This window comes from Armigeres subalbatus, chromosome 2, assembly GCF_024139115.2.
Source record: "Armigeres subalbatus isolate Guangzhou_Male chromosome 2, GZ_Asu_2, whole genome shotgun sequence".
NCBI classification, from domain to species: domain Eukaryota; kingdom Metazoa; phylum Arthropoda; class Insecta; order Diptera; family Culicidae; genus Armigeres; species Armigeres subalbatus.
This window is the reverse complement of record NC_085140.1, coordinates 253,937,237-253,949,784: the sequence shown is the minus strand read 5'-3', so window position 1 is coordinate 253,949,784 and position 12,548 is coordinate 253,937,237. Positions and strand designations below refer to the sequence as shown.

General features: G+C 37.5%; 1 protein-coding gene across 2 annotated transcripts; it reads left to right on the top strand.

Moving 5' to 3' along the window:
- The first annotated feature begins 49 nt into the window (after positions 1 to 49).
- On the top strand, positions 50 to 11,063 carry LOC134212087 (syntenin-1-like). 2 transcript variants are annotated; one of them, XM_062689606.1, is made up of 3 exons: positions 50 to 328; positions 8,185 to 8,612; positions 10,204 to 11,063. In XM_062689606.1, the coding sequence occupies exons 2-3, from the start codon at positions 8,193 to 8,195 to the stop codon at positions 10,756 to 10,758; spliced, it is 975 nt and encodes a 324-aa protein (XP_062545590.1). In that variant the 5' UTR covers positions 50 to 328; positions 8,185 to 8,192; the 3' UTR covers positions 10,759 to 11,063. The 2 variants fall into 2 exon arrangements, with proteins under 2 accessions (XP_062545590.1, XP_062545589.1); XM_062689605.1 differs by having other exon boundaries at positions 51 to 328; positions 8,181 to 8,612.
- The last annotated feature ends 1,485 nt before the right edge of the window (positions 11,064 to 12,548 follow it).

Here is a 12,548-nt window from a genome sequence, read left to right as displayed (position 1 = left end):
TCGCTGTTGTAATGTTCCTAAACAAGTTTTGTTTATTTGGGGATTTTAATTAATCAACAGAAAAAAATCTGTGCAAGTCGCAGTATGAATCATTCTATTTATTAACGTGAAATAGTTGCGTGTAGTAGATTATTTCGTGCATTGTGCATTGCAGCTTTAAATTGTGAAACAATTCACGATTACTAATATTCTAGAATTCTCGTGCCGTTTCTCAATCTCAATAGTGATAGTGTAGATAATTTTTTGTCGAACAAAATTGTCCAGGAGATTCCTCGATTTTCCGAAAATCGCCAATCAACAAAGGGATTCTTTGTAGTCTGATATTTAGGTGAGTAAAACAGAAGTCGAATTTTTGCATCTAGTAATTGTAATATTAAAACATTTTTCGGGTAACTGATGAATATCATGTTTGGCCTTGAATGGTCAAAGCGGCTTCTCATGGCAAACATCGGCTTTATTTTGCTTTGTTTTTCAACATTTTAACACAACTAGCAGAACAAGTAGGTACTTAAGTTTCATATAAAGCTGTATTAAAACGCAACAGGAAATGTTTCTCCTTTGGAATTCGTAATAATTTCATGAAAGGCATGGTTCTACATATATACACAAGTCTATCACGGACTCGGAACGACTCGTTGTCTGAATCAAAAGGGTTATTTTAAATATCAAGAGCAATTAGTGCAAAAAATCTTCCATACTGCTTCCTTCTGATGTTTCGAAAGATGGCGATGTGATCCAGGATATGTTCTCCTATTTCACCAGCAAATCTCGGTGACGAAAGAAACATGTTTAGAGAGGGGAGGGGTTGGGGTTGTCGGAAGTGTGCCGGTCCATACAAAATTTTTAGATACTTGATACAAAAAGTTTGACATAGGGGGGTGCTGAGAATGGCAAATTTTTGCGTTACGTAATTAATGGATCTTTTTCATCATTTGTGGAATAATTTACATGGATCGTCAGTCGTCCTCTTAATCGTTCTCCTAATCCAGTTCCTCCCCTAAGAGCATGGTGTACTTCATGAAACGTTATTTGAGATCTTAGCTGAATCTAAGTAATTTTAATATTCCACCATCTCTTTCACCACGAATGACTAAGCGTTAGAGACATGGTCAGTAAATGCACTGGAAAAACCACTAGGCACTAGGCAGAATGATTCATGCACAGAAAGGTTTGATATTATACACCTAGTTCATCAGCATTAGATAAAATCCTCGAAGCGGTTCTCCACAATGTTAATCTGGCGGCATTTGTGTTATACTGTTATCATTTCACAATTCATATGCACTATTCGAATACCTCACTAAACTGATAATGTCAATCACAATATACTCTACAGATAACATAATAGTGATCATTGTCCTTCCTCATTCTGAGCGAATGGTTCAATAGGTTGTTTGCAATTTTAAATAACTTGGCTTTTCTTGGTGCAAATCGAACTCGATTATCTAAGCTCAAAAAATCATTTTTACTAATGAGATTTGTCATTAGTAAAACTATTTACATACTTGCCCCCAACAACGGGCTGAGCGGATTTCTATAGAGTGTGAATCAACAACACTGCTGCGCCAAAGGCTTGCTTGGCTAAAGTATTTGATGAGTGTGATTGCTCTACGCATGCGGTCGCGTGTACTCAGACGACTATAATGACGGTGGAAGATTACAATTAATTACATATTATTCGGCAACTCGGCCGAACGAAAATCTTTTTTATTTATTAATTTATTTTATTTATCTGTTTAACAAAAATCAGAAGGGTTATGTACAAGACACAACCGCCCAACGTAAACTACCTATGGCAGTTTTGTTCATCGAGGATTGTAGTGCCATGATGTATTAATATTTTTAGAAAATTCATTTGATTACTTATGTTACTGGTTTCGAACAAAACTAGCGTAAGATATGAAAATTGTTGGATACGATTGTTTAAAAAATTTACTATGAAAACCCAAATTTATTCCTCAGTGGTAATGATGCCTTTTTTTGGAACCGAAATGCCAACGTTTGGGTTTTGAAGCATTTGAATTTTGAATGCTTGAATTTTGAGAACTTTCAAAACAATCTCTAACAAATCCGAGGACCCCACTTGTCATAAGACGAGTTTGTACAATCCCGTCGAGTCGAGTCAAGTACGAGACACTGAAGACGACCTTACTGTTGAGGTCGAAATACGTATCTGTCAAGGTACAATTAAGTGGTGAAATTAAATGGGATTGTACAAACTCGTCTTATGACAAGTGAAGACATTCCACTAAAAAGCTCAAAATAATTTTCTTAACAATTCGATTCAGTAGAAGCAGAAGAAGATTACCCTCTCCCCCCTTGACTTTGCGGAGACCAGTAGACCTTGACCTTGGGTAGACCATAATTTTTAATAAATATGTGTAACGGCCTCGTCTCTGCATAAACATGCCCCTATCTGCATCACACCATGCACTACATTACGCATTTTTGTTACATTTGTTTCGATCGCGGTCACTGGTCTGGCTCCATTGTTCTACTTTTTGTGTGAAACACCGCACAAAAAGCAGCGTCCAAAAGCCAACCGCACTGAACGGCGACGGCCGAAACGAGACTCTTGCGGACAAGAAACGTTCATAACCCAAAGTTTCAATATAACTGACAAATTGGTAGAGAATTTCCAAGTCGATTGATACCTATATAAATCTGAAAAATCCATCGGAAGACAAAGGCGCTATTAAAGTTCGAAATCTTACATGATTTCGTGACGGTCTCGAATTTGAAAATTTTCATTTGTCACCCTGTATCCGAGCCTTCCCCTTAGGGTCTGTCTCATTCGGATAATTAAACCGCAGACAGACGTTCAAGTTCGACTCACTAACTTGTGTAAAAAACATAAGGCTATCTGACGTTTATCTTCTTTCTCTTGCACGCGCACAGACGGGATAGGGTTTGTTTTCATACGGAAACGCTTCCGAAGCGTTTCCGTATGAAAACAAATCCTATCCTTTCCTTGCGCGTGCAAGAGAAAGATGATTAAACGTCAGATAGCCTTATAGCCGTCGGATTGCCAAGTAGCGCCACATGTCAAAACAGCAAACGTTATTTGCTGTTTTGCTTTGATTTTAAATTTCGTCAAAATCTTTTAGTTTCTTGATCGGATCTGCTCGATGGGATTCTTAATAAAAATGCAAGATAATATATCTTGACGTTTCCATATTTCCTCATTTGCACGCTAATACAGGGTTGAATTCAAGGAGAGTTTTAAAATTTAATTTGCGAAATCAAGCATTTGTGTGGCGACAATCGAACATTTTTTTCTGAACAAAGTTTCTACGAAAAAAATATTTAAAAAAATATGAAAAGGGATTTTCGAAGAATATTTGAAGCTCTCATTAAGGATAATGAGCGAAGCTACATTCATTAGTTGGGTGCGCCGTTCTTCGGGGAATCAGACTATTCCTCAATTTATTTTTAAGTTTAAAAAGTATTTTGATTCTGTACTATGATCGAACGGAGATTTGATAGAAAAATTTAGATACTTTTGGGAATTCTCACAAATAAATAAAATAAGGACGATTGGACCAATTTTCAAGAAATATTATCGAACTAAAATGTATTTCCACCAGTATCTCCATGTATGAAGGGCAACTCAGCAATTTTTTTTTTTTCAAAAATGGAAACTCAATCATTGCGTTCTACTCGACAATCAATGATACAGCTTCTAACAAAATCGAATCGTGTGAATGGGATATAATTTAAACTGGATTTTGGATGAAAAATGTTGAAATCCAAAGTATATTAAGCCATTCAAGGAGCAGAATTGAAACAATTTATGAAATCATGTTTATTCATCAAATATATTCGTTTTACAACCATTCCTACGTTTTAAATTGTCATCCGCATTGGCCCTTGAACTTTGAAAATTTATTCGATTTGTTCTATTAAATCTAGGTTTAAGTTAAATACTTCATGTTAATTCTAGAGAGCATCTGTTTTTTAAACAATTCATGTTGAATAAGTGGAGAATAAATAATTATCATCATTATTTTTCATCATATAAAATGCTTTCCACAAAACCACAATCCGAGTTATTCTTCAGCGCTCAGAAGATTTCCATCTAAACATGCATTCGACCCTGCTGCGACAGAAAGAGCATGACTGTCAACTACGAAACGAAATGAAAACAGAGAGAATTTTATCTCTGGCAAAGAGAGCGTGACGCTTGTCAGTTTTGTTTTGTTGAATTTCTCCCTGCATCCCAGTTAGAACGAAAGCTCTCTCGTAATAATTGTTCGTAATAAATTCTTTATGACTCTTTTTAGCGGGTATCTTTTGACAGCGCAAAATGTATGGAATATTACGTAAATAATGACATCATAAAGCGTATTTACCCTGAAACGCCAATTATTATGTCATTAATGGCGTAATCTGAATAGGCTATAATAATGAAAAATGGCTGGAGGGTCCACTATTGGATGGGGTCCACTATTGGGCACTTTACCCTATATAAATCGCAAAAAACCATCGGAAGACAAAGGCGCTATTGAAGCTCGAAACCTTACATGATTTCGTGACGGTCGCGGAGTTGGAAATGTTCTTTTGTCAGCCTGTATCCGAGCCTTCCCTTAGACGTAGTCTACGTCAAAAAAAAAAAGATTTTTGTACGGCCGAGTTGCCGAATAATATGCAATTAATAGTAATTAAATTGAAATCATAGATAAGAGAAGATCTATCAATTATATCCAGTGACGAGAAATGTCATTTTGATGTCATGGGTCTAATTTGTTGCTAACTTTTTTCCCAGATTATTTAACGTTGTGTTTATATATTAAACATGTACCGGTACCCCTTAAAGGATCCTAAAACTTCTTCTAATATGTCGTTGCTCTTAATCTGAAATTAGCAGCGCGAGAATCGAATTAGTTTCAAATGACATTATTGTCATGACATTCCGTGACATTTTTAAATTTCGTGCTCAAACCTCACTTTATGTATTTAGAACAATCGTCTGTTGAAAAAGTTCTAAGATCCTTTAAGCACTACAGGCTGATAAAAAAATCCGAATTGTAAATAACTTTTGAAAAAACTAGTAATAGCAATCTAATGACATTTTTTTGAAATTTCCCGTCACTGATTGTCAGATGTCACGCTTAAATTGACAATCTTTAAACCGCTCCTCGTAAATCACATTTGCTGTATAATAAACCTGAAATAAATCATCACACGATACACGCTCCTTCTTCTGAGCGTGACGAAAATTTATTGACGTTCTCTAATTCAGCTTCCAGATAGGGGAAATGACGGCTTTGGCAGGTTTTGTTCTATTATTGACAGAGGGTGTTTTTGTTGACCAAATTTTATGAAATTGGGCCACAATATTCTTTGATATGCAAAGCCAAACTTAAGCATAATTGGTTATAGAAAACCCCCTGACAATAATAGAACAAAACATGCCTCAGCCGTCATTTCCCCTAATCAATTCTGACCGGGCTTTTACATTCCAATCAGAAAGTTGAATCAATATTTTTCCCAAAACATATTCTATTAGGATTGCTCCTAAACATTTACATTTTTCAATCCGACTTGTTTATCGAATAAATATATGATATTCTATTAAAAGGTCTTATTCTAACATAAACCATTTATTTGCAATGTTGTGAAATGAAAACTCATATGTGAATATGTACATTATGTGGAAGATTAGGAAAATGTATTGGAGGTAACCACTTTCCCTTCGATGAGACTCGAACCCATGACCACCCATGCCCCTACAGTACGCTAGACTGGTGCTTTAACCAACTAAGACACGAAGGACCTCCGTCGGCCTTCGCAACCTAGCGGCTACTGAACGAGCTCGAGATTCCCAAATTGGACGCATAATCAAATCACTTGCAATCCATTTCTCAAGCCAACACTTCCACATATGTATAGTACACTTTCACACTAGAGGAGCATGAGTATTTAGAATGTCTGGCGGCTATACACATTCTTCATCAGCAACTGTACTGATCAAGTGAGGTTGTGTATGCTATTTGTCATTTCTCCACGATCTCTGCATTCTTTTCTTCCACTTTCTCACTTTCTTTGTATTCTCTTTTTACTTTTTTTTGCAACTTTTTTACATTTTCTGTACATTCTCTACTTCCACTTTTTCTACATTCTCTACTTCCACTTTTTCTACATTCTCTCTTTCCACGTTCTCTACATTCTCTCTACTTTCTTCACTTTTTCTGCATTCTCTCTTTTTGCTTTTCCACGTTCTCTGCATTCTCTTTTTCCACGTTCTTCATTTTCTTGTAATTCTCTGCTTCTTTACTTTTTCTCCAATTTCACTGAATTCTCCCTTTCCATTTTATCTAGATTCTCTCTTCTCACTTTTTCGGCATTCTCTCTTTTTATTTTCCGCTTTCTCCATTTTCTTTTCTTCTTTTTACTTTCTCTGCATTCTCGCTGTCTACTTTCTCTGCGTTCTTTTTCCACTTTCTCTGCATTTTCTTTCCATTTTACCTAATTCCTCTACTTTTCTCCATCTCCTTTGAATTCTCTTTTTTCACTTTGCATTCTTTCTTTCAATTTTATCTGCATTCTCTTTTCACCACTTGCTCTGTATTCTCTATTTCCACCTTCGTTATATACTTTCTTTTCATTTTTTTTGGATTTTCTTTCCATTTTCTCTATATTCTCTACTTTAAACTTTCAACTTTCTCTATATTCTCTCTTTAAACTTTCCCACTTTTTCTGAAATTCTCTTTTTACACTTTGTCCACTTTCTCTACATTCTCTCTTTCCACTTTCTCTTCATATCTTCTTTCTACTCCTTTCTACTACCATTTCTTTGCTTTCTTACTGTCCTATTTCATTGATTTCACTGAATTCTCTCTTTCCATTTTCTCTAAATTCTTTTTTCTCACGTTCTCGGCATTCTCTCTTATAACTTTCTCTACATTTTTTTCCATTTTCTCCACAATTCTATTTCCACTTTCTTGCATTTTCCACTTTTCTGTATCCTCTATTTCCACTTTTTCTCTTTGCATTTTCCACGTTCTCTGCATTCTCTATTCCCGCTTTCTCCACTTTCTATATTCTCGCTGTCCACTTTCTTTGCAATCTCTTCTTTCCATTTTTTCACTTTCACTGCATTCTCTTTCCATTTTTTCTGCATTCTCTTTCAATTTTGCTAATCTCTCTGCTTTCACCTTCTCTGAATTCTCTTTTTTCACTTTCTTCGCATTCTTTCTTTCAATTCTATTTGCATTCTCTCTCTTCACTTTCTCTACGCACTTTCTTTTCGTTTTTTCTGCATTCTCTACTTTCACTTTAACACTTCCTCTACATTCTCTCTTTGAACTTTCTGCACTTTTTCTGCATTCTCTTTTTCCTCTTTGTCAACTTTCTCTACATTCTCTCTTTCCACTTTTTCCACGTTCTCTGCATTCAATTTTTACAGTTTTTCTGCATTATCTCTCCAATTTTCCACGTTCTCTGTATTCTCTCTTTCCACGTTCTCTATTTTCTCTTCATTTCTTCTTTCTGCTGCATCTGCATTATCTTTTCCAACTTTCTCTGCATTCGTTTTTTCAACTTTCTCTATTTTCGCTTTATTATTCTTCTCTCAATTTTTCTTTATTCCTTCATTTCACTTCCTCTGCATTCTTGTTTTTCATTTTCTTCACTTTCTTTGAATTCTGTACTGTACTCTCCTCTGGATTCTTTTTTTCATTTTCTCTTCATTCTCTCATTCCACTTCCTCTACGTTTTCTATTTTCACTTTCTTTGTATTCTTTTTCTTTTTTCTCTAAATTGTCTCTTTCCATTTTCTCGGAATTCTCTTTTTCCACTCTACCCATTTGATCTGTATTTTATCTTTCCTCTTGCTTTGCATTCTCTTTCCACGTTCTCTGCATTCTCGCCATCGATGCATGATTGGTCAAAGGATATGTACACTGGGGTTATTTTTTACACGATTTCTTATGTGGATTTCGAAATTTACGCGGTTTTCGCGATCCCCGCGGATTAAAAAAAATCGTTTTTTACGCCGTTTTTTATGGTTGGAAAACTCGACAAAACAGAGAAAAAACATTTTCGAAGAAGTCGTTTTTTACCCGGTTTTTGAGATTAACGCAAATTTTAAAATTACCGCGGTACGTATTCCCCGCGTAAAAACCGACTCCAGTGTAGTACCTAATTGCAATTACAAACTTATTTTTCTATATTTCTAGCCAGATCTCATCATGTCGCTGTATCCATCACTCGAGGACATGCAGGTGGACAAAATTATGCAATCGCAGAATGCGGCCATCTCGAATGCCGTCGCTCAACAGCAAAGTGCCCCGTTTCATGATCCTCCGCCAGCCTACTCGGCAAATCCGTACGCTCAGCTTCTGCCTGGCTCCGTTGGTAGCAGTGAACCAGAGAATGGCAAGAAATCGGAATTTATTTACCCAGATCTGGCAGACTATCTGGGCTTGGAGCTTAGTCGCGAGGTCATAGCCGCCAACATGCCTGAATATTTGAACCGCGACACCCGGATGGCCGCCTATCAGCCGGAAGTGTCTGCCGTAGTGACGGTGAACAATTCTAACATGGTTGCACCTGTTTCAGGGGGATCTGTAGGATTGAAGCGCGGGCAGGTTACCAACGGAATTCGTGAGGTAAATATTAATTTAAATTTTAATTCATAACAAGGATTAGTTCGAGAAAAAGGACCCATTTACATCGCACCTCGGATATACCCTCTCTTCATATGCGAAGCGAGCCTTCAAACTAGTTATCCTGCAAAATAAAGGTTCCCCCAAACACACGCGACGCGACAGTCGCGACGTGATTTTATCGCTTGGTGGCAGCGATTCTGTCGCCGCGTGTATGGAAGCGTAAATAGAACATTGCCTGCTGTGACCCAACGATAGAATCACGGCGACTAGTTGTCGCCGTCGCGGCGATAAAATCGCTTAGGTCTGGGGGAGCCTTAAACAGTAACAACTGTTGTATTGGGAATTGGGAGACGATTATTTTACTATGCCTTTATAGTAGGCTATCGTACTCACCTGAGGTATAGACTTACTTTCTTACACGATGGAGGGCGTAAATATTACGTCATCTGAGATAATGTCAACGAGACGCCTTATAGCCTATTTAGATTACGCCAGTTATGTTAATAAATATGATGGTAAAGAGTAATTCCAATCCTCATACGTTCAACTCGATGATTATCTTAACAAATGGCGTAATCTGAATATTAGGCCTAATGGAGTACATTCAATGACCACTCAGTCACTGACAATATCCTTATGAGTTGTGTTTAGAGTGATCAGAATGACTTCCGTTGTTCGAGGGGGGACATTCAAATTTTTGTGTAACAGAATATTTTATAATTATTAAAATCGGGCTTGGTAGTCATATGGCTACTGCTTCTGCCTCATACGCAGGAGGTCATGGGTTCAATCCCAGGTCCGTTTCATTCTCCTACTTTGTATCTTTCTCTATATTTCTCATGTTCCAGCAATCGCTAGAACTGGAAATGAGCTTCTACACCGTTTCTGTTTCCCTATCCTAAACCTTAAAAAATTGACTATTCTAGCAATAACTGCTAGAATTGGAAATGAACGAAAAAAAAAGTTCGTTTCCAACATCCAATTAGAAAATTACATCAATTGCTTTCTCCTATCTATCATGTGGCGACTCGTTAACCAAGACGAACATCTGCCCCTCGAACCTAAACCAAAAATTCCAATAAATTCCGCATAAACTCGTGGCAAGTGCAGAGGTATATTCGGCTTGCAGTGGGGGCGAGTGATTGCATCATCATTTCCTCCCCCATCCCTACATTGACTTGCATTCTGACGTGGCAGGCGCCAGTGTGACCTAACAAATGAGATCACCAGTACTTGTACATTGAGGATGAGTGCTAGTCCCAAGCAAACATCTGTGTGCAAGAACAACTGGTCTGGTCATAATGGAGTAGCAACTACGCGCAGTGAATCAAGTTCAAGTTCAAGTTCAACAGAACATTTTATAATTATTTAAAAAAAGCGAACAAAAAGTAGTGGGCGCAGCAAGGTCTAAAAAACAAATACAAGGGTTTGATTTGGTCAATAACCCTGACTCATCAGCAGACTTGATCCCCGAGGTGTATTTACATTCAATTTTCAATTGTTGAGAATCTTGCTAGCACTTCTTGAGCACAAAACTTGAATGTTTTCTACTCCGGAGATTATCATGAGATTCGTTTTATATTTATTACAGTTGATTCTCTGCAAGGGTGCTGATAAGAAGGTTGGACTGCGCGCACAAGCCATCAATAAAGGGGTCTTTGTTTGTGTGGTGGTAAAAAATAGCCCCGCTGCATTGGCGGGACTTCGGTTTGGAGATCAGATCCTGCAGGTGAACGGAACCTTGGTAGCTGGTTACTCGGTCGATGATGTCCATAAATTGTTGAAAAAGAGCGACAAAAACAATATTTCGTTAGTTGTTCGTGATCGTCCGTTCGAACGCGCTGTTACTTTGCATAAAGACTCTGCCGGATCCGTTGGATTCCAGTTCAACAATGGTAAGATCACTGCCATTGTAAAGGATTCCTCCGCTGCCCGTAACGGACTTTTGATTGAGCATCAGTTGCTGGAAATTAATGGCCAAAATGTAATCGGAATGAAGGATAAGGAAATTTCCCAATTGATTGCGGCAGGTGGTCAAATCATCACCTTGACGGTAATACCAACGATTATCTACGATGTCATGATGAAGAAACTGTCAACATCATTTATTAGGGGCAAAATGGACCACTCGCTGCCTGATTTCTAAAATTTAAAACTAAACCAGTAATTTCGCTGTTGCCAAACAAGTCCTGTTATTCAGTTCTGTATTGTTTATTGATAACAGCACGCATATTTACTTCCTGTTCAATCAATATTGTAATCATAATTTCATTCCCTGGATAGAATGAAACAATGAAGGAATTGCGCACAGTGTAGTTTGTTAGTTTTGCACTATCCTTCAAGTAATCTTTACAAAATCGTACATGCTAGTTACATGTCAATAGTTGCGATTGCTGCAATGAATTTTTATATTATATACATATATTAAACAGTAATATTAATAAACAGTCATTATTGTACCTTTATTTATCTACATAAATAAAATAATCCGAAATCCTCCACGTACCGTCCGCCATTTGCACCACACTATACTGCCATGAATCGCATACTTGTCCCATATGAATAGGAAACCCAGCAAAGATGGGGCAGATATGCGATTCACGGCAGTATAGATGGGTCGCAGTAGAGGTGTGCCGCGCCACGCCGCCGCCACCGACTGTTTTTAACACGCCGCCGCCGGAAACATTTTTGCATCGGCGCGCCGCTGATCTATATTTTTCCACGCCGATTCAAATTTAAAGAAGTCCGCAAAGTCCGTGGAAATTTCGAAGATTCAATCGAATAATCCAAATAATCCCTTAAACTTCAACTCGACTATTACCCAAATATCTATCAGCTAATCAGTTTGTGCCGAATATATTTCATGTTTTATCGTTTATGCAGCTTTCATAAATGTGCTTATTCTACGAGTCGAGTGACGTGAGGTGAGTCGAATTTAGCAATTCTCACGTGAGGTGACCATGTTATTCAAATGGGGCTATACGACTCTTCTCACGTCATTCGAGCAATCTCACGTCACACCACTCGTAGAATAAGCCCAATAGTCATAAAACAGCTCTGTCTGAATTAGCTACCCAGCTTATCGGTTAAGAGCTCATGTATGCAATTGTGGTGCTTGTTAGCAACTTCCCATATTCACCGTAATAGCATTCACATTAAAAACGTTCTCGCTCTTGTTATAACACTAACACGTTGTGTTAGCTGATTATTTTTAGGACTACGTGCCAATTTATAAGAGACTGATTATTTTTTGAATTCATGTCAACTGATCGACCTTTTCCAGGCTTTCTAGTATCGTTATATAATCGCCCATATTCGGGTTCATGATTTACTCCTTAGGTGACCGAGGAATAAGCTCGGTATAAAAATGTGGACCTCGAAAGCTGGAATTGATCGTCTTCACAATTCCTGTTTACATTATGCTAATTTCGCGCTAGTATTGTCGGACAGTGCATTGTCCGCTAGAACTAGCCTATATGTAAACGGGCCAAAAAGCTTCACCACTTCCGACACCATGTTTTCACTTGGTCGTGGTCCTCGCCCTCAACTGCAGGGCTGTCAGATGATTTTTTCGTAAATCTGTATTGGCATGCGTAAAAAATCTGTATTGTCTGTATTTGAGGGAAAATAGACTTTTTTTTTATAAACTATCAAAATAGCGATTCTGATGATTGTAATGTGATGTAGTTAGATAACATTTTCATTGATTTCTTTAAAACCAGGTAAATCCCAGAAATCTGTTGAAATCTTTAAAGGGGGCTCCTTGTAATCATGTAGATGCATCACATCACTTAAATATTCTTGGTTATTATGATTCACGTTAAAAGTTCAATCTTTTCCGAAATTCATGTCGTTTTTTGAATGCCGCATCTCAATTATTATTCTATCCCAGCAAACATTTTATCATGATTCCACAAGTCTCGGGTACTTATTCAA